This window comes from Pithys albifrons, chromosome 24 (assembly GCF_047495875.1).
Source record: "Pithys albifrons albifrons isolate INPA30051 chromosome 24, PitAlb_v1, whole genome shotgun sequence".
In the NCBI taxonomy this organism is placed as follows: domain Eukaryota; kingdom Metazoa; phylum Chordata; class Aves; order Passeriformes; family Thamnophilidae; genus Pithys; species Pithys albifrons.
The window spans coordinates 3457140-3482071 of record NC_092481.1 but is presented as its reverse complement, the minus strand read 5'-3'; the positions used below and the strand labels follow the sequence as shown (position 1 = coordinate 3482071).

At 52.4% G+C, this 24932-nt stretch overlaps 1 protein-coding gene across 1 annotated transcript; it reads left to right on the top strand.

Annotated features, from left to right (window-relative positions):
• Positions 1-11473: 11473 nt before the first annotated feature.
• Positions 11474-24170, top strand: LOC139682498 (CCN family member 2-like). Its single transcript, XM_071576903.1, has 5 exons — positions 11474-11601; positions 17129-17342; positions 20168-20416; positions 21455-21663; positions 22328-24170. The coding sequence occupies exons 1-5, from the start codon at positions 11539-11541 to the stop codon at positions 22637-22639; spliced, it is 1047 nt and encodes a 348-aa protein (XP_071433004.1). The 5' UTR covers positions 11474-11538; the 3' UTR covers positions 22640-24170.
• The last annotated feature ends 762 nt before the right edge of the window (positions 24171-24932 follow it).

Genomic DNA, 24932 nt, shown 5'->3' with positions numbered 1-24932 from the left:
AGAGGCAGCTCTTCCCATGGGATTGGTGGCCAGGCTTTGAAACATGGACAGGGGCAGCTGGAAGACACCCCTTGGTGTCCCATCAACAATGGGTACATGGTCAGGGTGGGGCTAATTCTTGACATCTGAGTCAAAGGTGAGGAGGGAGGAGAAGTTCAGCTCAAAGGTCAACTTACAGCACGATTTTTTGGCCACCAGAGTGAACAAGAAATGATGCAGAGAGAAAAAGGGTGGGGATGATCAGAGGTGACTCTGGACCAGGCTTGGCCTCTCTCACATGAAATTCTGCTTTGTGAGTCCCATTGTTGGCTCTGCCAGAAGGTGATTTGTGTTTCAGGCACAGTGAGGGCTGTGTGAGTGGCTGAGGGTAAAGAGGGGGAGCCCTGAGGAGCTGAGTGTGGTTCCAGGGAGGGAATCTGGGATTAAATTAGTGAAAGGAAGGAGGCAGGTCAGGCTGCAGTGCCCTGTCCATGCTGTGACAGGTGTTCCCTTCCTGCTCCTTTCTGCTGTCCAGTCTCATGGCATTAGAAAGGAAAGAAATACTTGTTTCCTTGGATTCATGGGCTTCCTTCCTTTCCCAGAAGTTAAACTGAGGCAGGAGGTGGGAATAACTGGGAGAGTCCTGGACCTGAGGGCATGGTGTTGTTTCCTCCCACTGCAAACCTCTTTCAGATCTGTCCATATCCACAGCAGCCAATTGATTGTGCTGTGGTGAAAATGAACCTGCCAAGCAAAGCCTAAACCTGTCAAATCCTGGGATGTAATTCCCAGTGGGACTACACAAAGTAACCGTGTAATTCCTGTCACACCTGAGTGCTACAAACCAGCCTGGTAAAGGACAAGATGTTCTAGCCATGCTCTGAAATCCTGTTTTATGGTTTAGGGGCATCCCAGGGACTCAGCAAAGCATTTTCCACAGAGCTGCAAATTTGTGTGTCCATGGAAATTTCCTCTGGAAGGGGCACCTTGGGCAGGTGCTGAAGTGCAAATACACAGATCCACACATGGGCTCCAGGAGCACAACAAGCTGCATCCAGCACTTCCTCAAAACAGACTTTTCTATTCTGTTTTTTTATTGTATTCCATCTTGAGGCTTTCCCAGCATCCCCCACTGGAATTTATAACCTGCCTATTTTATAATTTATCGTGGCTTCTGCTCCCAAACTCGGCACGACTCACATCCCTCCTAAGGACGTGGGAGCAGATTGTTCCCATCTGATCCCAATCCTGCTAACCCTGGGAAGTTCCAGTGGAGTTAAAAAGTCACAGATGGAGTTAACAAGTCAAGAAGCACCAAAAGGAGAGTGTGTGAGGCCGAGGTGAAGAGACAGGATCGTTTTGTGTGATTGCAAATCAAGCTTGGAGCATTCAGTGGGAATTATCTCACGGAATTGATTGTACCTCTTTCACTGCAGCAAAGCTGTGTGGTCTTCTGAGTCTTCCCATTCCAATGTGGCCATTCCATGTTCCTGGGAAATCCTGGCAGCTCCCTTTATTTGGACAGTGCATTCCATCATCCTGTGGTGTTGGTGCAGCAGGAACTGCACCTGGAGCAGAGGAATGTCTGAACTGCTGCAGCTTTTCTGCAGGAGAAGAAAATCTGTGCTCTCAAGCACTGGGAAAACTTCTCAGGAAACCCTGGGATACCATAAAACTTGCCAGGAGATCTCAAAATCGAGAGTATCAGTTTATTTGAAATTAGACCTCCTTAGGGCCACAGGGTTTGAGATCCCTGGATCTCAGAGAAAGCAAAGGAAATACAGTGAAGTGGTTTTGCAGGGAATCCTTTTCTTCTCTGGCTTGTCAGGTGAGTTTGAACTGATGAGATCTGAATGGTTTGGGTGGTGTCAGTAGGTGGATTTTAGGGAAAAGGCAAATTTCCTGAGGTTACAAGGCTTGGTTTGGGTTTTTGGTTGGGTTGGTTTAGGGGTTTTTTTGCAAGGAGGGCTTTTGGAATAGCAGGGGTGGAACCCACTGGGTCAGTGTTCCCACTGGAGAGGTATCAGATTCAGGACAGGGGGTCTGGATCCTCCAAACCTGTGTCAGGGGAGGTTTAAGTTGGATCTCAGGGAAAGGTTCTTCCCCCAGAGGGTGGTGGGCACTGACCAGGCTCCCCAGGGCAGTGGGCACGGCCCCAAGGCTGCCAGAGCTGCAGGAGGGTTGGGATGATGCTCTGGGGCACAGGGGGTGTTCCTGTGCAGGGCCAGGGGTTGGACTGGCTGACCCCTGGGGGTCTCTCCCAACTCAGGACATTCTGTGGTTCTCAGAGCTTGAAGCTAAAACATTCCCAAGGCCAGGACTTGGACTGGATGGTCCTTGAGGGTCCCTTCCACCTCAGGGTGTTCCATGAGTCTGGGAAATTGGCACCTGCAGCATTTAAACCTTTTAAAAACTCTCACCAGGCCTCCCCTCAACTCCTTCCATGAAAAAGTGTGTTAGAAACATTCCCACTGCACAACTTCCTTCTCATTAAAGGGGAGTGGGAACTTCCTTCACTTGCCTTGGCCAAGAAACACCTCAGAAGTGTCAACTCAAGGAAGTTCTTCTTACCTTGCCCTTACCAAAAGCAAGATTGGCCTGCAAAGTCTGGACCTCTCTGGATTCCCTGCTGTCTTGGCAATCCCAGGGACTGCTCAGTGAGTTTTGCAGTGGGAGCAGAGATGTCACCCCAGCCCAGGGTTTTGAAACCTCTTGGCTGTGTTTGCCTCAGGTTATAAATACAGTTCCCAGGACAAACATTCTCCATGTCTGGGAGTTAATGAGCCCAACAGCTGCTCCAGGGCTGTCCACCCTGACACCAGGAAACACTAAGCCATGTGAAAAGGACTTTAATGTGCCCTGATATAAGAGGTTGAATGTGTGTCTAAAATTCAGGGGGTTTCCCCACATCTGTTTTACACCTTCAAAGGGAAAAGTCCTTTACTGACCATTTGGACTGTCAGGATAAACCAGCCCAGACCATCATCCCTTTGCCACTGGTGCCAGATCCAGCTGTTTTCAATAAAATTACAGAAGGGTGAGATTATAAAGTGTCCCACATCTCTCTGCACTTTTGAGAGGATCCATCTGAGATGTGCCACGTGCAGGGAACATTCACTGAGACCCTCTGACTCTCTGAGTCCAAAGCACCAGTAAATCCACTTTAACTGGCTGATTAAACTGGGTTTACAGCTGCTCTGCACTACAAGAGCAGCAAAAGGTGTCCTGGCTCGTGCTGATCTAAAGTATGAAAGAATTTGTAAACAGGATCTGGGAGCTATTTGAAGAATTGAATAACTTTTGTCTGTGAATTGAGATCAACACACACAAACGTCCCTGATTCACTTGAGAAGAGGCACAAACAGGAGGATTGCTGTGTGTCCAACCTGAGTTAGTCAGGAAAAGTGTGCAAGTGGTCTTGGAATGGATCTTGCAGTCCATGGAATCCTCTGAGTTGGAAGGATCATCGAATCCAAGGCCTGACCCTGCACAGGAACCCCCAAAAATCCCACCATGTGCTTGAGGGTGTTGTCCAAACACTTCCCCATTGTGAGAAGCTGGATGGGTGTGCAAAGATGAACATTCTGCGTGGAAATCTCCTTCTCAGCCACCCTTGGGGAGGATCACAAGGCCTCTCCTGCAAGACCTTTTCCCACCAGTGCTCCTCAGACCCCAGATTGCCACTGTGGACACGACTGACCCACTGAAACCAAAGTAAAATGCAGTTGCACCTCATTGCACACAACCAAAGATCTGTGTTATGGGGTGGATCTCAAAGTCAGACCTGAGTCTGGCTTAGGAAAGCCCCTCTGACTCTGCCTGGACTCCTGACACCCCTGAGAGCAGCAGCAGTTGCATTAAAGGCCATTCTGGATCCTTCATTTCCCGATTCCTGGGGCTGTGGGAACTGGTTTTTTTTTTGCCTGACTCATGTTGTCTTAAACCCAAGTGACTTTTAGCCCAGGCAAAGTCAAGCCCAAGTTGTGAACAGGACCTTTCCATTCATGTTCCCAGTAAACTCGTGTCTTCTAAGGAGAAAAACAAATAAACTAGGTCAGTTGAACACACTAAATAGTTCTGGGTCTTGTTTTGGGCTTAAAAAAGTCCCAGTTGCTCAAGTGAGAATTGTTGTGACTTAGAGCAAAGTGTCCCAAGGCCCCTCTTATGCTGGGCTGTCTGTCATTAATCACTGGGAAAGCCTTTCCCTAGGACAGTTTGCTTTTAGCAGCTCCAGGTTGGATGCAGATCTGGTTCCTCTGCATCTGGCAGGAGCCTGGTGAGGGAAGTGGAGTGACTCAGGATTTATAGCTGTGTGAACAAGAGCAGAGCAGACCTTCTTCTGGGTCCTTCAGCATCTGGAGAACATCACAGATGCCTTAAAACAGCCAAACACCCAGTGAGTGAGAACTGCTCTGACATCCCAGCCATGACGTTCCCTCGCACAGGGGTGGGAGGAGAACAAAACAGTGGGGGGTGAAGGAGTTGAGCAATGTGGGTTTCATGGAAATTATTCCTACTGGGTTTTCCCTGCTCCTGGCTCTTTGGACTCAGTGGAATTACTCCTGCTTTACACTTATTCATGTGGAACAGGATCACTGCTTTTTTTTTTTTTCCTCCAGCAAAACAAACATTTGTTTTTTTGGGAAAAAACCCAGAGGAGTCTTAAAATGTGACCCACAGCTGAGCGGAAATTCTCGGGAACTCAAGAATTTGGGTTCCTTCAGTTTGTAAACAAAGAAGGAGCCCTGGCAGGGAGGGTGTTGGTTGTGCCCCGGGGGTGGCAGAGGGGCAGAGGCTGCCGTGGTGTAACTGGGCATTGATTCATCCTGCCACGGGCACAGCAGCTCCAGGTGTAACCCACGGGAATGAGGAGGGGCAGGATGCTCCTCCAGGAGAGGGCTGGGATTTGGGAATGGTGGCAGAGGCTCCTCTGCTGGCTCTGAGCCCTCAGGCAGGCCAGGACCTTGATCAAAACAACTCCAAGTGCCAGAAGGAATCCAGATCCAGTGCTGAGCTGGGGGTAGTTCGGGGTCTGCAGTGCAGACAAATCCCAGGAATTATTCCCAGAATCACCTGGAGCACCAGAAGCCCAAAGAGAATAAAGGTGGGATGCTCAACTGGTGTAAACTGGTGCAAACTGGTGCAAACTGGGTTGGTCCTCCCAGCCCCTGCAATGTTCTGTTCAAGGCTGAGATTCCCAGTGAAGCTCCAGATTCCCTGAGAATGGATGGATTTGCTTTCCTGCCCTCTTTAAACACACCAGGGCTGTTTTGCAGTGGAGATTGAGCTCCCTAAATTCCAGAGAGGTCTCCAGCTTCCCCCCAGGAAGGGAGAGGAACCACACACACATCCCTGAGCACAGCCTGCTCACCTCAGCCTGAACTCCAGGCCCAGCCATAACCCAGGATATTTATGGAGTGAATATCTTCCTGGAAAGGATGTGGAAGGAAGACACAACCCCTGTAGAGCCCTGACCTTCCCTCCCATCCTCGTATATCTTTCACACACACACTTTGATGGCTGTTTCACTTCTCTGGGACTGGGACAGCAGGGGCAGGTCCTGGCTCTCCATTCTGCAGGGAAAGGGCAGGGAAATGCCTCCATTCTCCCTTCCATGCCCTGGGGAAAGCCCAGACTCTGCCAGGAGAACACAAGCCCTTCCAGCACAGCTGAAGCAGCAGCTGCCCTGCCCAGGCAGGAGGTTTCAGCCACCTTTGGGAGCATGGAAGGGTTGCCAACCCAACAATGCTGCTGTAAATGTCCTTCTGCACCTCCTAACTCTCTGTGGGACCTGTGGGATGAGTATCCATGAAGTTACTCTCAAAATGACCAGAGCAGGGGTGACTGTGTGGCCTCAGAGGACCATCCTGCAGCAGACACCCCCCTCCCTGAGCCCAGTGCCAGCTGCAGGTGCCCTCTGGTGAAACCAGGACTGGCAGAATTGCTGTGCAGTTGCCACAGGAATGCTCAGGGTGAAGTTCTGCCTTTCCTTATCTCAGTGAGGTCAAATTCACCTCATCTTTCTCCACCTCAAGTCTTTTTGTTGTGGGCAGTTTTTCTGCCACAAGATTCTTTCTTTCAGCTGAGCTTGGCCGTGGCACTGAGTGCCATGATCTGGTAAAGGGACTGGAGTTGGACCAAGGGTTGGACTTGATGATCTCGGAGGTCTTTTCTAGCCCGATTCATTCTGTGATTCTGTGAACTCTGATTTGAGTTCCTGGGATGGATGGAAAAGGGGTTTATATCCTTGTCATGAGACTGGTCCATGGGATTCCCCTCTGGCTCTGCAGAGATCCTTGTGGGTCCTTTCCATGTGATTCTGTGAGAGCCCCTTGAAAGACCTGGGGCTTAAAACAGCAGCTCTGGCTCTTTCCCATGTTCCTCCTGTGAAGGGAACAGTCCCAGTGGGTGTTCCTGCCATTCCTTTTGCTCCTCCAGGTTCTTCTCACAGGACCAGCACACACGAAGCTGCCACAGTACTCTGAGAAGAGCTGGAAGTGATTTTGTGTCTCCTTTGTTCTGGGAGAGGGTTCCCCAGGGCCCTGCCAGCCCTCCTTGCCTGGGGCAGAAGGAACAGGCTGGAGCTTTGTCCTGGCCCTCTCTGGTCCTTCTGGAGGAGGATGAGCAGAGGAGGAGCATCACCCACCCAGAGGATGTCCCTGCAGGTGAGTCCAGGCAGCTGGTGGGCACACCAGGGGCACACACAGCCATGCCAGGCAGGGACATCCCTGTGGGCTTTGAAGGTGCTGAGTGCCAGGTGAGCTGCCCTGGCAAGAAAAGCCTTTTTTCCTTTCCTCTTTTCATTTCCCCCCTGGCAAGAAAAGCCTTTTTTCCTTTCCTCCTTTCATTTCCCCCATCCCTTTTTTTGTGAGCTCAGGACTCCTTGGACTCAAAATTACAATAATCTGAGAAACCCCAATAAGTTTCTTTTTTAACAGAGTCTCTTGACCTTGCAGACTGGCCTGTCTGTGCCAGGCAGGCCATCAAATTCCAGCATAATGGACCAGGGAGAAGATTGTGGAATGACTCTGCACCAAGAAGCTCCGGAGTAAAGATAATTTGGGGCTGTTTCCCTGGCAAAGAAATGCAACCAACTACAGCTTCTCTTTTACCTGAGTCCTGGCTGTACTGCAGGATCAGGCTGGAAAGAAACCAAGTGACTATTTTTCACCTAAAATCTGCCTTCCAACCCATCTTGGGCACCTCTGTTGCCAGATGACATCAGGCTGCTGAGGGTGAAACAATTTAAAATATAGAGCTGAAAATTGTTGGTTCAAATAACTTCCCTAAAACAGCAACAACAGCAGAGGGAGGCTTTGGAAAACTGATTTGAAAATGCTTGTTGTTGCATCCCTGGGGTCAAATGGTCTACACTTGAAAAGCTTTGATAATCTGTCAGGGTTTGCTTTACAGCAGGAGGGGATTTAAGAGATAGTGTGGTAAAAGCTAAACTGGAAAATAAAGTGCCCTGGACCCCAGAACAGCCTCTGCTCTTGTAAAGGCCTGTGGGACACCTCAGTCTGATGGAACATCTCACCTGCCTCAGCTTGGGTGAGTTTGGTCTGTCTGGAGACATTCTCCAAACACTGATGGTTTCCTTATCCCTCTGTGTGTGGAGTTGCATCATTCCTATCACAAGGCTCTTCCTGGAGCTTGGGATTTGTCTTTTCTTATAAATTTGTGATGTGAAACTTCTAAAATATGGATTAGTAAGGAAACAAATGAAAAAAAAAAAGAAGGATCCACCTCATAGATCTGTGGCTGTAACAAAAAGGAACTAAGAACAAGTAAGTGAAAGTCTCACACTACATTTCCCAAATCATTTCTGTAACAGTTTGTGCAGCCCTTTGGAGGATGGTGCTGTTATTTAATCAACAGGTTTGCAGCTAATTTTGGAGGTGACTGTGTGACATTCCAAGATTAACAACCCCCCCAGCTGGGAGAAGTCTCTGCCCTTCCAAAGGTGCCAGCCCTTTGTGATGCTGCATCACAGTTAAAGCTGCTCAAGGATTCCTGTGCTGAGATTCCTTCCTACAGGAAAGGCTGGCAGGAGAACTTGGGGACCTTGCCCTGGTCTCCAAAATCTGCCCCTCTTCCCTGTCCTCTGGGCTGGGGGAACGAGGTGACCTGAGGGTCCTTCCAACCTCCATCACTCACTGATTCCATGCAGGGAGCTGGAATTGTTCCAAAACCTGACTGGGAAAGGTGTGGGCAGGCTGCTCTTGGAATCCCAAATCCCTCAGCAGAGCTACCCAGCAGTCCAGGAAGGCCACCCACCCCTCCAGGTCCTCCCAGCCTGGCACAGCTCAGGGACCTGTTGCTGCCTGTTGAGGCTGAGGAGATGTGCAGGGAATTAGGGAGGAAGGATGGGTTTTAGCTGAGCTCTTTTGTCTGAGGGCTGGATTTTAAGGCAGGGAGCTTGGATTATGCCAGAAATCCTTGGAGAGGTGGGATCCAGAGGAGAATTCCCCCTTGAACCCTTTTGGATGCAGCTGTAGAGACACTGGAGGAAGTTTGTGGTCCCTGTGGCAGAGCAGCTGCTCCTTCAGGGGGTGGCAGATCCCAGTGCCCATAAAAAGGGAGGAGAAAATGGAGTGTTTGTGGGCAGAACCAGTGATGTGATTCCATGTCCCACAGACAGAGAGACCTCCCTTAGTCCCTGCTCTTCCCCGGGCCACGTTACCTCCAGCACGTCCTGGACTGTGCAGGTGGGGAGGACCAAACCCCACTCCTGGGCCACAGGCAGCCTCCTTAAATGCCCCTGCCCGGCTCCACCTTAAACGTGCCCTCCCTCCCCGCGGTTTTCCTTCGGGATAATTAAGCATGCAGCAAGTTAAGAAGTGGAAAAACCCGAGGAAACATCCCTTTCACAGGTGGGTGCAGCTGTTTCCTCCCAGGGGCTGTTTCTCCTGCAGTTCTGTGCAAGCCCCTGCCTTGGCACAAACGCTCCTGGCCATGGGGGTGACTCACGGTTGTGTCTAAACATCCAGATCCTGCAGTTGTTCAGGATCTCAGGGCGTCACCTGAGTCCTGTTGCACGGATTTCCTTGGAAATGGTGTTTGTCACTGCTCACCTGACCCAAAATGAGGATCCCCTGCATCAATAACTGAGTTCAGTGTCTTTTCTGGGAGCCTCTCGGGTGCCCTTGGCTGCATTTCTGGTACTGCAGATCTGGATTTTTGCATCCTGCCAAGATCAGGCACCAAAGGGGGCATTTATTTTCCTTTCTGGAGGAGAATGTGTGTGTTTTGTGGCCAGCTCTGCGTGTGAGCACCAGCCCTTCCCCAGTTCACGATGCCAAGACTGTTTTTCTATATTTACAAGGACATCAGCAGCCACCTCACCCACCCCAAGTGTCACATCCCTTCCATGTCACAGTAAATCCTCAAGTACACTGGGACGTTCCTCCCCGAACTCACAGAACTGTGGATTTCACTTGTACCAGCTTTTTAGTTTGGCTTCTGCAGGCAGAGGCCACAGGGAGAGACCCCCCTGAGCCAAAAAACTGTGTGTGTGCTTGCCTTGGTTTTATTCCTTGGCCTGACATGATTTTAAGCAATTATCTAAATGTCTTCTGTTTTAATTACTCTGAATTCAAGGAAGCTGCTGGTTGGGCAGGGTGAGTGAACCCAGGAGAAGGGAACAAGGTGAATTAAACACCCACTATGCTTTGCTTGGGGGAGATTTTAAGCAGGGTTGACATCTTCATCCCTTCACTTGAGGCAGCTCAGGCAAAAGGAGGAGACTCAAACCGGTGTTAACTTGGGTGTTTCCTGCCTTTGATCATTCTGAGTCACTCAACCTGCATGTGCTTCTTCTACCTCTTGGCGTGTCCAGGGGGGTGAACAGTTCACCTCCTGGAACGAGGGGTGGCTTTGGTTGCCCCAGGGACCTAAAATAATCTTGGATTGTGGATGGAGAGACCTTCCAAATTCTGTGGATCTCCAGCTGATGCTTCTTCTTCACATCCTGCTGCTCCTACACTCCAAGAGCTAAGGTGGCTTGAAGGATGAGCAGGAACTCGGTATGTTTTCCTGCTCTGGGAAGGTGGAACCATTCAGGTGGATGGTGATGAGCAGCTTGGAAAGGATGTTTTATAATCAAATTATTCCTTACTTTTGTTGTAGGTTGAACACTTAATCAGCCATCAAAATGATGGCTCAGTACTGAATGTTCCCCACAAAACTCCTGGCAGCTGAGGGAGCCTCAGGGTTGTGGCTGAGCAGATCAGCCCAGGTCACACAGCAGGTTGGTGTTAAAGCAGAATTTGTTAGATCATGGTTGGAGGTGCAACTGCTGCTTCTTAGAGAATCTCAGAATCCTGGAAGGGTTTGGACACGGACAGGGTGGGATTGTTGGGGTGTCTGTGCAGGGCCAGGAGCTGGACTGGATGCTCCTTGTGGTTCCTCCCAGCTCAGCATTTTCTAGGATTCTATAATTTTGTGACCCACTACACTTCTGGTATTTTTCTCCCTTTTCTGTCCTGCTTCCCAGCACTGAGCTGGGCTGTGCTTGGGCTCTGTGGGACAGTGCCTGGGCTCCTGCTGGCCCAAAATTAGTACCAGCCCTTGCACAAGTTCTCCTTGGGAAAGCTCCCTGAATGAGGCACAGCTCCATCTTGCTTAGGCCATTCCATGTGCAGAACAGAAGCTCCTGGTGGGTGCTCGACCTGTTCTGCCTCACCCCCGGCCAGCGAGGGCTAAGAGTGCCCTCTGCTGTGCTCCTCCTCCTCCTCCTCCTCCTCCTCCTCCTCCTCCTCCTCCTCCTCCTCCTTCCTCTCTGGGAATAAACAAACCGACCCCTTAAAACAAAGCAACCCTTTCATGTCCCAGAGGTCTGTTCTGCTGGTTTTGCAGGAGCCTCGTGCTGTGTTTCAGCACCAAACAGAAAGGATCGTGCCCCAAAGTAAAGATGTGTGAGATCCTACATCGATCCCGAGGTTCAAACAGGGACTTTTATCCAAAATCTCCGTTCTGGAGGTTTTCATTGCCTGGGAAAACACGCAGCTCCTCGTGCAGGAGGTCGAGTTATGAAACTTTAATTTCTGGGAGCTGAAAGCACAAGTGATGCAGGGACAGGGGTGGTACCTGACAGCTCCTCTGTCCTGCTCAAACACTGAGCCCCACAAAGCTCTGCTCATTCAGCTCCCGCAGCCGAACAGGATCGGCTGTAGGTGGGGAAAGGGGAGATCTCTCAGGAAAGCTGTGCCAGGATTCCTGCTCCGGGAGCTGCAGAGAGGTAAAAATTCAAACCCAATAATCCCGCGTTTCCTGGGGTTTGGTTTACCCTCCTGGAAGGTATCCAAGCTGCGGGCAGCGGTGGCAGCTCCGCAGCCGCGGGGACCGCAGGAATCCGCTCGTGTTCCCTGGAATTTGGGCAGTTTTCCCTCGCACCCCTCCGGGCTCCGTTCCAGCCCATCCCTCGGCGCGGGGTCCGCCCCCTCCAGAGGATATTTAAGGAGAAGCTGATGTACAACTTGCTCCAAAGAGACGAGAAACTCCGAAAAAGCGGGAGCGAGTGGCTGGACAGCCTGAATCCCTTCCCTTCCCAGTGTCGGGATGTCTGGAATCTTAGGGACAGTGACCTGGACCGTGTTCCTGCTGCTCCTCACACCCGGCTGGGTACGTACGGCAGCTCTGCAGCTTCTTGCTTGGTTGCATGACAGGGCTCTGGGCTGAGAATCCCTTCCCACCTGCTACCGACTTTCCGAGGGAAGCTGGACTGGGATCACAGGGATGCAAACGCGCTGTGGAATCACAGCGGGCTGGGTGGGAGCTGCCCCTTGGAATGCGTGTCATCCACACAGCTCAGAGCTCCTGGCACGTGGGAGTGGATTTGGGCTCATCCCCCTACCGGGACTCAAAAGCCAGTCAAGGGGGAGAAGAGGATCCACAGGGGAGTCACTGTGTTTATGTCACTGCAAGGAATAACAATCATAGAATCGTAGAATGGATTGGGTTGGAAAAGACCTCCGAGATCATCAAGTCCAACCCTTGGGCCAACTCCAGTCCCTTTACCAGATCATGGCACTCAGTGCCACGGCCAAGCTCAGCTGAAAAACCTCCAGGGATGGGGAATCCACCCCCTCTCTGGGCAGCCCATTCCAATCCCTGAGCACTCTCTCTGCAAAGAATTTTTTTCTCATCTCCAACTTCAATTTCCCCTGGCAGAGCTTGAGCCCATCGTGCCCCCTTGTCCTATTGCTGAGTGCCTGGGAGAAGAGACCAAGCCCCACCTGGCCAGAACTTCCCTTCAGGCAGTTCCAGACAGTGCTGAGGTCACCTCTGAGCCTCCTCTTCTCCAGGCTGAGCCCCCCCAGCTCCCTCAGCCTCTCCCCACAGCACTTGTGCTCCAGTCCCTTCTCCAGCCTTGCCATATCCCAATTCCTTCCCATGACCAACCTTTCCCAGCTGCCACTGACTCCAGCCCTGTGTTCCCAAACCCAGCGATCCCCAGGGCAGAGTTAGGCTGCAGCATTTCCAGAGCAGGATTTGTGCCTATTTTCCTGTTAATACAAGTGCTTGACAGAGCAGCTGATTGCTCTGAGGATGTTTGTGTGCTGTTCCCATGTCAGGACTGGCAGGAAGGTCCCTGCAGTCATTAGTGGCTCTAAATTGCTGAAAGTGCCTTTTGGAACTGTCAGGAAACTGGGCACTTGTGGGGTTTGTTGTGCTGAGAGAGGCAATAAACTCCTGGTTGGTGAGCCCAGGTGTGTGCCAGCCCTTTTCCTGCCAGGAATGTGTCCTGGGCTATGATCTGAGGGTAACTGAGGTTACCCACCCATTTGGGATGGATTTCTTGGTTCTTGAACTGATTCTGTAGGTCACACAAACAGTCACAGTGAATCCCACTGCTCTGACCCTCCAGTATCACTCTGAGATGTGGCATTTTCCCTAAACCTGCCTCAGAAATGGGAGGATTTTTCTCTCTTTGAGCTCTGAGCATTTGGTTGGACTCCATGACTGTCTTTTCCAGCCTGAATGATTCTGTGATTTTTTTTGTGGATGGAGGCAGGAAGTGAGAGCTGTTACTCCTGAATCTGCCTGCTGTGCTGCTCAGAGGTGGGAGCAGCTCCAGGATTCCTGGGAGTCATGTTTGGGCTCAGCCTGGGCAGGTCTCTGTGTCCCCACTCCCTGTCTGTGAAAGGGGTCACTGGTTCTTGTCTCCCCTAATTGGGCTGTTGTACCAAGTGCTGGAAGAGCCCTGGGAAGGTGCCTTGAGAGCCTGTGATGGAGGGAGAGCAGGAATTGGAGGATGAATTGCTGTGTTTTGGCTGCTTTATCTACCACCAGTCTTGGAGCACAAGGAGAACCAGTTGGGTGTTTATTATCTCCCCTCTACTTTGCAGTGTTAACCCCCAACTCTCTTTGCAGACACCCAGCTCAGCTAAAAACTCTCCTTTCCCAGCCCTCTGAGTGCAGTGATGAGCCTAAATAAACTTTAAAAGTCCTCTTGGGTTTGGCTCCCTTATCTGCTTCCCTGGGCTCCTGTGGACATTGATTGGGAATGAGAAATCCTGAGGGTGCCACAGACCTGGTGGGAGCTCCTGTCCCCCCACCAGTGCCCTCCTGAAGGGGTTGAGGAAGAGGTTTTAAGGGAATATGAAGCAGAAAGAACATTCTCACCTCTTCTTGCCCCCAGGTGACTGGGTTTGGTGCTGGCAGCTGGGAGGGAGCTTGTTCTGGCTCGTCAGCTGAGATGGGACCTGGGAGTCAGAGGTGGAGAACATGATGGGGCAGAGGAAGGGGAACCCTCTAGTCCAAGTGTTGGCATTCCTGTGGTGGCTTGACCATCACTCAGAGGTCCTGGGAGTCCCACAGCTTCACACACAGTGTTTGTGATGGGTGCAAGGGTTGCCAGCAAAGCCAGGAGCAGGGAGAGCTGTCAGTCCAGGCTTTAGAGCCTTCCTAACTCCATAGCCTTGATCTCTGCCCCTGGTTCTGTTCTCAGAGCTCACAGGAGTGCTCTGCCAACCTCAACAGAAACAAGGCCAAGGCTGTAGTGAATTTGAAATCAGGATCCTGCTCAGTGAAAGGAAAAGTGGGTTTTGGGGCAGCCCCTCCTGCACAGGGAGGAAAATTAAGTTGAATCCCTCTGGACCCAGGTCTGTGGCAGGTTATGTGGAAATGTTGGGCTTTGTGTTACATTTGGGTCTACAGCAAAGCCCTGAATTCCAGTCCTGGCAGTTCCTGGGGACAGTTTGGGCAGTTTCCATGCTGATTGAAACTAGTCCTAGCAGCACTCCTTGGAAAGAATGCAGGTGGAAGGTGCTCCATGCAAATCCAACATAACCCATTTAACCCATGGGAAAGAAAATTAAGTTGTAGAGGACTTGAGGAAGTTGGTTCAACATTGATGTTCCCCCAGCTGTTCCCAACTCCAGAGGTTCCCCTGGCCAGGCAGCTTTTCAGTGTTCAATATCAGATGTGTTTGAGCCCAAACCAATTCCAGCTCATTCCCTCCTCTCCTGGACCTGGGAGAGCAGCAGGAATTACAAATAGCACAGCCTGACTTTGCTCAGCAATCAAACCAGCAAACAGGAACCCCAACACCCCCTGGGGGATGGAGGGAGGCACTTCCCAGCTGACTGGTGGGAATGCCTTGGAATACTGTAGGAGTCCCAAAACTCAGGGTGAATTGGGGTTCTGAGCTGAGGGCTGGGGGAAATGAGGCACAGAGGTGGGTGCAGGGGCACCCAGCAGGGATCTGAATCCAGATGTTCTGCTCTGGAAGCAGCTGTGATAGGATGAGGGAGTGCAGAAGGTGAGCAGAAGGTGAAACCAGGTGGGGTGGTTTGTGTGGGTGAGTTATCAGGGAAATATCCAGCAATGGTTAGTGAGAGCAAGAAGGAAAACTCATAGAATCATGGAATGGTTTGGCTTGGAAGGGACCTTAAAGCCCATCTTGTCCCACCCCCTGCCCTGGGCAGGGACACCTCCCACCAGCCCAGTTTGCTCCAAGACCCCTCCAGCCCGGCCTTGGACACTTCCAGGGATGGGTTTAATTCTGCTGCATTCTGTTATCCCAGAAGAGGCTGTTTGGGGTTGGATTTCAGCAGGGGAGCTATTTTGAGAGTGTTTCTCTCTATGGCCTGTGGCTGACACTGCTTTGGAAAATGCTTGTTGCCTTTATTTTTCCTTAAGTGCATGGATTGCATCCTAATTTAGATCCCGTGTCAGGAGTGCTTTGCCTCCTGTGTGAGCTCAGTGACCCCCCACCCACTCACCAGGGCTGGACATGGCCCTTGGCAGCTCCAGCAGTTGCCTGCAGGAAAAACAGTAGGGAAGAGTTCTGTATTTTTAGTTCTTTTAATGCACTCCAGTGGTTGGGAATTGATCCCTGGGACATGCCAGCTCCTGGCTGGGAACAGCTGGGCTGCAGGCAGGGCAGGCTTGGCTCCAAAATTCCTTGTGCTAGGAGAGATCCAGGGGAATTTGGCTGATTCTTGCTGAGCAGGGAGACTCTGGGGGGCCTGACCCCTTGGGAGTACACAAGAGAATGGCTGGAGCTGTGCCAGGGCAGGGTCAGGTGGGATCTCAGGGAAAGGTTCTTTCCCCAGAGGGTGGTGGGCACTGACCAGGCTCCCCAGGGCAGTGGGCACGGCCCCAAGGCTGCCAGAGCTCCAGGAGGGTTTGGATGATGCTCTGAGGGACAGGGTGGGATTATTGGGGTGTCTGTGCAGGGCCAGGAGTTGGACTGGATTATCCCTGGGGGTCCCTTCCAGCTCAGGATGTTCTGTGATTCTCTAATTCCATGATTTTGAGGGAAGACTCAGCCTGGTCCCAGCCCCACACTGGGCTGTGCTGGGTGTTCCAACTTTACAAAGCAGTTGGCACCTTCTGGCCCCACGTGAGCTCAAGTCAGAGCAACAGTCAAAACAGCTGGAAAAGTTTTCCTGCTGTTATTGGTGACAAACACAACATCCCAGGAAGCTGTTTCACAAGCAAGGGCTGGATGGGATGTGACAAGTGCAAACAGAGCTGTAAGGAGGTACCCTCTGACTTCTGTTCCAAAGTGTGTGGCCCCCTCCCTGCCTGCCCTCAGGCTCTTCCCAGCTTGGCTGCCCCTCTCCCAGCCTGCCAGGGAAGCTGTGAGGGGTTTGGTCAGTTGGGTGCTCCCCTCTCCACCCAGGTCACAGCAGTGCAGGATCCCAGAGTGTTTTGGGGGCATCATCCTCATGTGAGGGTTGTGTCAGCCCTGGGTGGGAGCTGAGCCAGGTCCTGCAGAGTCTGAGCAGGTTGGAGTCGTGATGGAGCAAGGAGGGACTTGGGTGGGCAGGAGCTGAACAGACAACCAGACTGACTGGAGATGGCTCTGATGTTTCTGAGGAGGTTTCAGAGGATCTTTAGAGCCCACACTGTCCAGTCAGGGTGTTCATCTCACCCAAATCCAGGCACAGCTGCTGTCTCTGCTCTGAGCTGGTACAGGACGAGGGTGGCACACACTCAGTGACTGAGGTGCTGGACACATCCTGGGTGTTCCAGAGCTGGTGATTCCCCTTCAGCCACAGCCTGCCCTCTGTTTGGTGTCTGAAGTGCCATAAAGCCAAGGGGGGGTTTCAAGGGGTGGCCCATGAAATGCTGCCAAGGGGGGCAGCTGTGGAGCCACAAGGTCCTAGAGAGGGTTGGTTATGGTGTTTTCCTTGGAAAGGGGAAGGGAGAGGGCACATCTCTTGGGATAATGAAGGAAGTGTGAGATCCAGGGGACTAAATGGGAACATTTGGGTCAGTTTTTAGCACTGCCACAGTCCTGCTGCCTGACTTTGGCAAGTCCTGTCCTTGTGCATGTCACTTTTCCAGCTCCAGCTGGGGCTGCTGCTGCTGCTGCTGCAGAGTCTTTAATGTTTGCCCTGTGTAAGAGCTGGAATTTCTTGCTGTTAATAAGCTTTACTGCTTGCAGGGAGGTGGGGCTGAGCTGCAGAGGGGGCTCTGAGCTACTGCCTGTCCTGGTGGGTTTGGCTCTGCTTCCCAGAGGCATCTTTTTCCCCCTTGAGCTCCAGATGAATTAGGGATGAGGAAAGTCCTGTGAGTCCTTGAGTGCTTCAGCAGGGCTCTCCCTCCTCTCTCTGGGGTGTCTGTGCTTGTGGCAGAGCTGTGTTTTCCCTCTCCCTGCCCAGACTCATCCTCTCCGTGGGTTTTTGCCCTGCAGGTGGAAGCACAGGCCTGCACATTCCCATGCCAGTGTCCCTCCCAGCCTCTGCAGTGCCCTGCGGGCACCAGCCAGGTGTTGGATGGCTGTGGGTGCTGCAAGGTGTGTGCCAGGCAGCTGGGAGAGCTCTGCTCCCTGCACAGACCCTGTGACCACCACAAGGGACTCTACTGCGACTTCTCCAAAATCCAGAGAGGCAGCGGGATCTGCTTAGGTGAGACCTGCACCTTCTGTCCTATTCTTGTATGGTTTCCATGGCCCCTGCCCTGGGCAGGAAATCAGACTTGCAGACACAACTGGCCCTCCTGCTTTTAAGTGAGAAATTAAGCTTTTCATGGCAAAACTCCCAGTGAACACAATTTAGGATATCTCCCTAAATTGGGCTGTAATGTCTATGGGAGAGGTTTTTGTAATGTCCACATGGCTCTGTAGGAAGGTGGAGGCAGAGAAGGGAGGTGGAGTGGTGAACAACAGGGAGGAAAGGATCAATGACTGTGACTTACATTTATCCAAGTGAGACAGATGTGCTGGAAGCAGAAAGGACCTGAGGTGTTCCAGTGTCAAGGGAAAAGCTGAGACCAGCCCAAGGGCCATATCAGGAGAGATAGGAAGGGAACCCTCAGAGGGAAAAATATTGTATATTTATTTAATGTTATCACACTCCACATATCACAGAGGAATCCTTCTCCTCCTGCAGACCTTGGACTATCAGAAAAGTAGAGACCATCCTGTAGTAACTCTAGAGTAGGGAGTCCTATAGCTGGTAGGGTGGCCTGGGTGGGTGCCAGGAGCTGGCAGAGGAGCTGGAGAGCTCTGCCATATCCCCTGTGGAAAAGGGCAGAAGTCTCTTTGGCTGGAGTTGGTGTTTGGGGTTGGGCAGTGCCAGGGAATAAAGAACCATCTCACTCAGTGGGCACCGTCATTTCAGTGCCTTAATTGGATCAGGTCATTGGGAAGGGAAGGCCAGGGAGGGTAATGAGGGGCACAACAGAACCATTGAGTTTGGAAAACACCATCAGTCCCTGGAGTGGAGCTGCCATTCCTTGGGTGGGGAGGGAGGAGAGGGAACAGCACGATCCGTCCAGCGGGACGGGAGCGCTCGGGCTGAAAAGCAGAGAGAGGGTTTAAAAATAATCCTGAATGTTGTGTGGAGGGAGGTGGGTGGATGGTTTCCACTCTGGTGGAAAAAGTGAGGGGTTTGAAACCTCTGAGCTGGAGAGCTGGAGTATTTTTATCCCAATGGCATTGAAAAGAGCTGCAAGTTGAGATCCAGATCCAGTTAGGAACAGTGTGGAAGGATTTGTGTCCCCTCAAGGGATGGGGATGGGATGGAAAGAGGCTCTTGCTCCTTGTTTAGTCCAAACACTTTCTCTCTGACAGTGTCCCCCTGGCAAGCAGGACTAAGGGCAAAATAGATCAAGCTTCCTGGGAGGCCTCCATAAGCAGCCAAGAATCCTTCACTTTGGTAACTTCCCAGTAGAGGTTTCATGGATTTTTGTTGGGTTTTAAGGGTCATGATTACAGAAAGCAGCAGCTGTTGAGAACTGTCCAAAATCAGGATGTCTGTCCTGTGAACAGCTCTGAGATTTCAACATTTCATTTCAGGCTGAAAGAAATATCTGTTAAAAAAAATATAAAAAAATCTATTAAAATAATCTCATGACTTTTCATGACTTATTTAGAATACTCATTTGGCTGTGTCAAAACTTTCTGCTCCCATTTTATCAAAATATTTCCTCTTAATCTTTGTAGTGTCTAAAATAATTACCAGAGCAAAACACTTCCCTGTCTGGACACTGTCCCATGAGTATTTCGGTTGAGCATGAAGGAAATCTTTGATATCAAACTGAAATGCTTCAGTTGGTTTCTATTGAAAACATTCCTGATCTTGATCAAATAAAAGATTTCTGCTGGAAAACTTCCACTGGGAAAGTTTTGGCTGAGCCAAATGTAAGAACTGGGGAGTTGCAGAGTGAAGGTTTTGCTGCTCCGTGTCAGATATTGTTGTGTTTCCTTTTGTGCCTATTTTAGTTTTATTGGGAAGGAGGGAAAGTCTGGTAGGAGGGCTGGAGATGAGAGACCTGGAGATCAGAGAGAGAGAGAAGTAGAAAAAATTGGGGCTGGAAGCAAGAAGAGATTTTTGCATCACAGAGGGGCCACAAAGGTCACCAACCCAAAGTGGGATTCCCTGTGGAGGTGCCATCAGCCAGGTGGGAACCAGCTGCTCCTGGGACAACGTGGGCTTTTGGTCTCCCAGGAATATTGAGGAGCAAAACTGCTGCTCATGTGCCATGTCAGGGATGTGTCTTGTATGACACCACTGCCTGGGCTCTGAGTGGGGAATGGGCTTTTTGCAGCCTGCAAAGACAGTCACACTGCAGAGCTCATCCAAGGGGAGATGGAATTTTCCCAGAGTGCTTTGGCAGGGCTGGCACTTCCAAAGTATGGATGTCAGGAGCAGCCTTGGGTCCAGAGAGGCAAACATTAAACATGTTGACTCCTTCATCCTGCACTGGGGTGGTAGAGCAGGGCAGGGCAGGCTCTGTCCCCCTGAGGCAGAACTTCAGCCTCGTGCTCAGCTCCTCTATTGGGGTCACCATTTATTGGGGTCCCCTTAATCCTGAGCATTGGGGGCAGCGTGAATGACGGTCAGAAGAGCTCAGGCACAGCAGCATCAGAAGGTTTGATCAGAAGGCTTACAAGAGTTTATTCAAGATAGTTTCAACTAGGAGAGATTCAGCTAAGAGAGAGTTTCACAGACAGTTTCCTCATAGCTCAGGTCATAGTAGTTAGTAGTTGTTAGTAGTTGTATTCTCAGTAACATCCACACCTTTTATATCCTCTCACAACCAACCTGTCATGACATTATTGGCTGGCCCATTCTCCTCTCATACATAGAAGCATCTCTTTGGTCACAGGACCCCACACACACTCCAGGTAGTTCTCTTCTCTTTAAGGGAGAACTCTAAACTGCTTTCCTTAAGGGATGCACTTACAGTCACCCCTACACTCCCCCTCCTCCTCCTCTTCCTCCCACAGCTCACGAGGGTGCCACGTGTGACCTGCTGGGCAAGATCTACCTGAACGGGGAGAGCTTCCAGCCCACGTGCAAGCTGCAGTGCATCTGCCTGGACGGGGCCGTGGGCTGCGTCCCGCTCTGCTCCGACGACCTGCGCCTGCCCTCGCCCGAGTGCCCTCGCCCGCGCAGGGTGCGGGGCCGCGGGCAGTGCTGCGAGGAGTGGGTGTGTGAGCAGGGCACGGCCCGCGGCGTGGGCACGGCCATGGCCGGTGAGTGGGGCTGGGGAACCGGATCGGGGCTGGAGCTGCTGGCTGGGGAATAGGTGTGGATTCAAACTACCCATGGATTGGGGCACATGGGATGGGGGTTGGAGTTGCTGGATGGGGAATAAGTGTGGATTCAAACTACTCATGGATTGGGGTACATGGGATGGGGCTGGAGCTGCTGGCTGGGGAATAGAGACGATCCAAACTGCCTGTGGATGGGGGTACATGGGATGAGGGCTGGAGCTGCTGGGTGGGGAAGAGAAGTGGGTTCAAACTATCTTTGGATTGGGGCACATGGGATGGGGCTGGAGGTGCTGGATGGGGAAGAGAAGTGGGTTCAAACTATCTTTGGATTGGGGCATGTGGGATGGGACTGGAGCTGCTGGGTGGGGAATAGAGACAATCCAAACTACCCATGGATTAGGGCACATGGGATGGGGCCTGGAGCTGCTGGCTGGGGAGCAGAAGTGGGTTCAAACTATCTTTGGATTGGGGCACATGGGATGGAGCTGAGAGCTGTTGGATGGTGAATAGGTGTGGATTTAAACTATCTTTGGACTGGGACATGTGGGATGGGGCCAGAAGTTGTTGGATGGGGAATAGGAGAAGATCCAAACTGCCTGTAGACTGGGGCACATGGGATAGGGCCAGGAGCTGTTTGCTGAGTAGGAGAAGTGGTCCAAACTACCTCTGGATTGGGGCACATAAGATTAGGCCAAGAGCTACTTGTGGACTGGGACACTGGCTGGTTTGGAGCTGGTGGGTTTGTGCATTGGCATGTGTGCAGTAAGTGTTGGGCTCCAGAGCCATTGATGTGAGATCTCAGAGGTACTGTGGGGAGGGTCTTGCACCCTCTGGTGTCCCGACAGAGCTGGCTGTGGTAGGAAATGTTTCTTTGCATTCTCCTGCTGAGGGGCCAAGAGATGGGCCAGAGCTTTGCTGCTGTTCCTGAAGCATTAACCAGGTTGGGACCGGCCGTGGCGCTGCCATGCTTTGCCCCAAGTCCTGATCCTTGCCCTGTGTCTCTTCCCCATGGCTCAGTGTTCAGGGAGGACCCAGCCCAGCAGCCTGAGCTGAACAGCCTGCAGGAGAACTGCCTGGTGCAGACCACGGCGTGGAGCGCCTGCTCCCGGAGCTGCGGGATGGGCATCTCCGCCCGCGTCACCAACGACAACCCCCAGTGCCGCCTGGAGAAGGAGACCCGGCTCTGCATGGTCCGGCCCTGCGACTTCCCCATGGAGAAAACCAAGGTAGGGGGCTTGGGGAGAGGGGGCACAGCGCCCCAAGTGCCAGGGGAGACCTTGGGAATGGTGCCAGCTCACAGGGTTTGCTCTGTGGGTTCCCTGTCACACAGTGATGGGGTCTGAGCAGAGCCCTTGGTGGGTCTTCCCTGTCCATCTTAATCCATCCTCTCTCTCCCTAGATAAAGTAAACAATAAATAACGTGGAGAAGTACAGACACCACACACAGATCATTGTGATCGAGTGAATGCCATTTATTACACACTACACATGGCTTATATAGGGCTAAGGCTACATTCAGTTGGCTAAATTGAACCTCACACCACCTGACTGCAAACTCTAATAGGTTATAATCCACATCTCACAAATCCAATGTTTTGGTGAACTCATCCCGACTATTTTCAAGAACACCTCCAGAGTCTTGTGGGAGACCTGAGGAGTTCTCATGAGAAACCTCTGGGGAGTTGCTGAGAACTCCCGGGGAGAGATTTCTCCTCCAACAGTCTGGGCAGCAGCTGCGACTTTGTTTATTCTCAGCTGCTTTCAGTCCCACAGGGTCTTATATAGATCTGAATTGCTCACCTCTGGTTTTTCTGTACCTACACCTAGAAAGGGAAGAAATGTGTGAGGATCTGAATTGCTCACCTCGGATTTTTCTGTACCTCCACCTAGAAAGGGAAGAAGTGTGTGAGGACCCCAAAGCCACGCCAGAGCCTCCACTTCGAGTTCTCGGGGTGCACCAGCACTCGCTCGTACCGGCCGCGGTTCTGCGGGAGCTGCTCGGACGGGCGGTGCTGCACCCCCGAGCTCACCAGCACGGCCGACGTGGAGTTCCGCTGCCCCGAGGGGGACTCTTTCCGCAGGAAGATGATGTTCATCAAGGTGTGTTCCTGCCACTACGACTGCCCCCGGGACAACGACATCTTCCTGGCCACCTACCACCGGCGGATGATCGGGGACCACGTCAGGAGCGAGCGGCAGTAGCGCTGCCGGATCCGAGGGCTCCGCAGGGCTTCGGTGGCCGCGCCCCGGGACAGGCAGCCCCGGCCCCCTCTGTGAGGGGCTGTGCTCTCCACAACAGCACCGCTCACACCAGCGCTCCCAGTGAGCCGAGGTCTTGGGGGGAACAACTGCTCCAGCCCCCAGACCCCCATCCACGGGGGTGCAAAGGTCAGCGAAGGAACCAGAAACAGGCTTGAGCTGCAAACTTGATCCGTGTTCCCACCAGCCAGAGGGGATAGTGGATCAAAGCCATGTGGCTCCAGCCTGTCTCCAGCCCAGAGCACAGCGGGTACAACTCCTGCTTCACACCCCAGGAGCTCCTCCAGCATGGATTGGGGGTGGGCCAGGCTGCCAGCCTGAAACCTGTTTCCTGTGAGTGCTGCTCTGGGCAGATTCTAGTGCCTTGATGAGCATTTCACAGAACCATGGAATGGTTTGCTTTGGGAGGGACCTTAAAGCTCATCCAGTCCCACCCCTGCCATGGGCAGGGACACCTTGACTGTCCCAGGTTACTCCAAGCCCTGTCCAACCTGGCCTTGGACACTCCCAGGGATGGGGCAGCCACAGCTTCTCCGGGCACCTGTGCCAGGGCCTGCCCACCCTCACAGGGAACAAGTTCTTCCTGGTCTGTTAAGAAATGGCTCTGGGGTGGGAGAGGGAGAGAGAGATCCCACCAGCTTACACACCCACGGTGTTTCAGCTCTGGAGTCTTTGCTCTGGATGTTTGCAAGTAGGAGGAACACTGTCCAGCTTGAGCCTTCCTGAGGAGTTTAAGGCACTGGCAAGAAAAATTCTTGTGTTTGTGAATGGAGCTGATCCTTTCTGGAGTTCCAGTGACACCCAGAGCTGTGGGAATCTCTCCTGGCCACGGCCCTGACAGAGCCTCTGCCATTAAGGTCATCCCATTCCCAGCTCACAGCTCCAGGGAGAGGCCACCAGCCCAGGAGGGTGTCCAGCAGCAGTGCAGACCCTGCAACTCCACAGCTCCATGTAACTGCTGAGCTCTGGTCAGTTGTGTCAAAATCTCTGCTGATTTGAGCAGAGACATCCAGGTACAGGGTCTGATGCTGTTACTTGAGTCATCCCATGTGGAAATTCCAAGGAATACCTGTTCCAGCAGGAGCAGCAGCCCCGAGGCTTCACCCCACATCTACCCCCAGAGATGCCAGGGACAGTCCCAGCTGTCCCCAACTGCTGCCCTGAACCCCCAAACTCCCCTGACACCCCAGCTCAGGGCCCGTGGCCCATCCCAGCCCCTTTTCTTGCTCTCCCAGCCTGCAGCAGCTCCTGAGCCTTCAGTGTCCTGTAATCGATTTGAACTGTAAATAATTTATCTGATGTTGTTTCTGTTTTTAAGGCCTTTGCCCAGTTCCTGTATCCCATTGGCACAGCCCTGCTCGTGCCATTCCCCCTCCCTGAGCTTCTCTCCTGCTGTTCCCTTGGCCGCTGAGCCTCAAACCACGCTGAGGTTGCACTTTACTCAATGCTAATAAATATATCTATATTTTTTATATCCCTGAACTCATCCCTCCATGTGAGGCTCCTGCCTGGCTCCCCCTCCAGCCTGCTGAGACCCTCTGCAGAGCTGGTGGGTGGGTGTGGAAGGGATGGGGGTCCCAGAAGGTCCCTTTTCCCCTTCCCAAATAGCAGTGAGGTCACTCTCGGTGTCTCACAGGCACCTCTGCAGCCCACAAATCGCAGCTCCTGCTCTGGAGGGGGAACAAGCAGAGCCTCACTGTGTCTGCTGAAGGACCCAGAAGTCCTTAATACCTGATTAAAAATAACCCCGGGAGCAGATGTGAGCAGAAGTCAGTGATAAAGGGGCCAGAACGCGAGGGGCTTTGCAGTGGCTTAACAGCTTATGAATTCATCCCCCTCTCATCACATTAGCTGGAGGATCCCCCCTCCCAGCCCGGCACCGCGGCGGGGTGAGAGGCTCTTCCCTCTCCCCAAAGCTTCCTCCTCCCCTGGCAGGTTTAGGGCTCCCAGGGAGGGGCAGGGGATGGGGGGACAAGCCCCCATCGCTCCAGAGCCGCTGGGTGTTCCAAGCCCGGGGCATGACCCGGCCCGTGGTTCTCTGGAGGCTGGAATGGCCCTGGGGGAGATGTGGGGACACAGGTGACAGACACACGGTGACAATTCCTGCCAGTGTTCCCAGGGCGGTGGCCATCAGGTGGCACCAGGCACCGTCCCGGGGCAGGGTGCGATGGGGTCTTGAGTGTCCCGAAGTGCGGAGGGTGATGCCAGGGCAGCGCCCGCCGGCTCCAGCCCAGCC

What these genes read in the sequence shown, in the direction of transcription:
- LOC139682498 (XM_071576903.1), top strand. Translation starts at nt 11,539, where the DNA reads ATGTCTGGAATCTTAGGGACAGTGACCTGGACCGTGTTCCTGCTGCTC. An exon ending in TGCTCCTCACACCCGGCTGG is followed by an intron (nt 11,602 to 17,128) that starts GTACGTACGGCA and finishes TTTGCCCTGCAG; the next exon opens with GTGGAAGCACAGGCCTGCAC. An exon ending in TCCCCATGGAGAAAACCAAG is followed by an intron (nt 21,664 to 22,327) that starts GTAGGGGGCTTG and finishes ACCTCCACCTAG; the next exon opens with AAAGGGAAGAAGTGTGTGAG.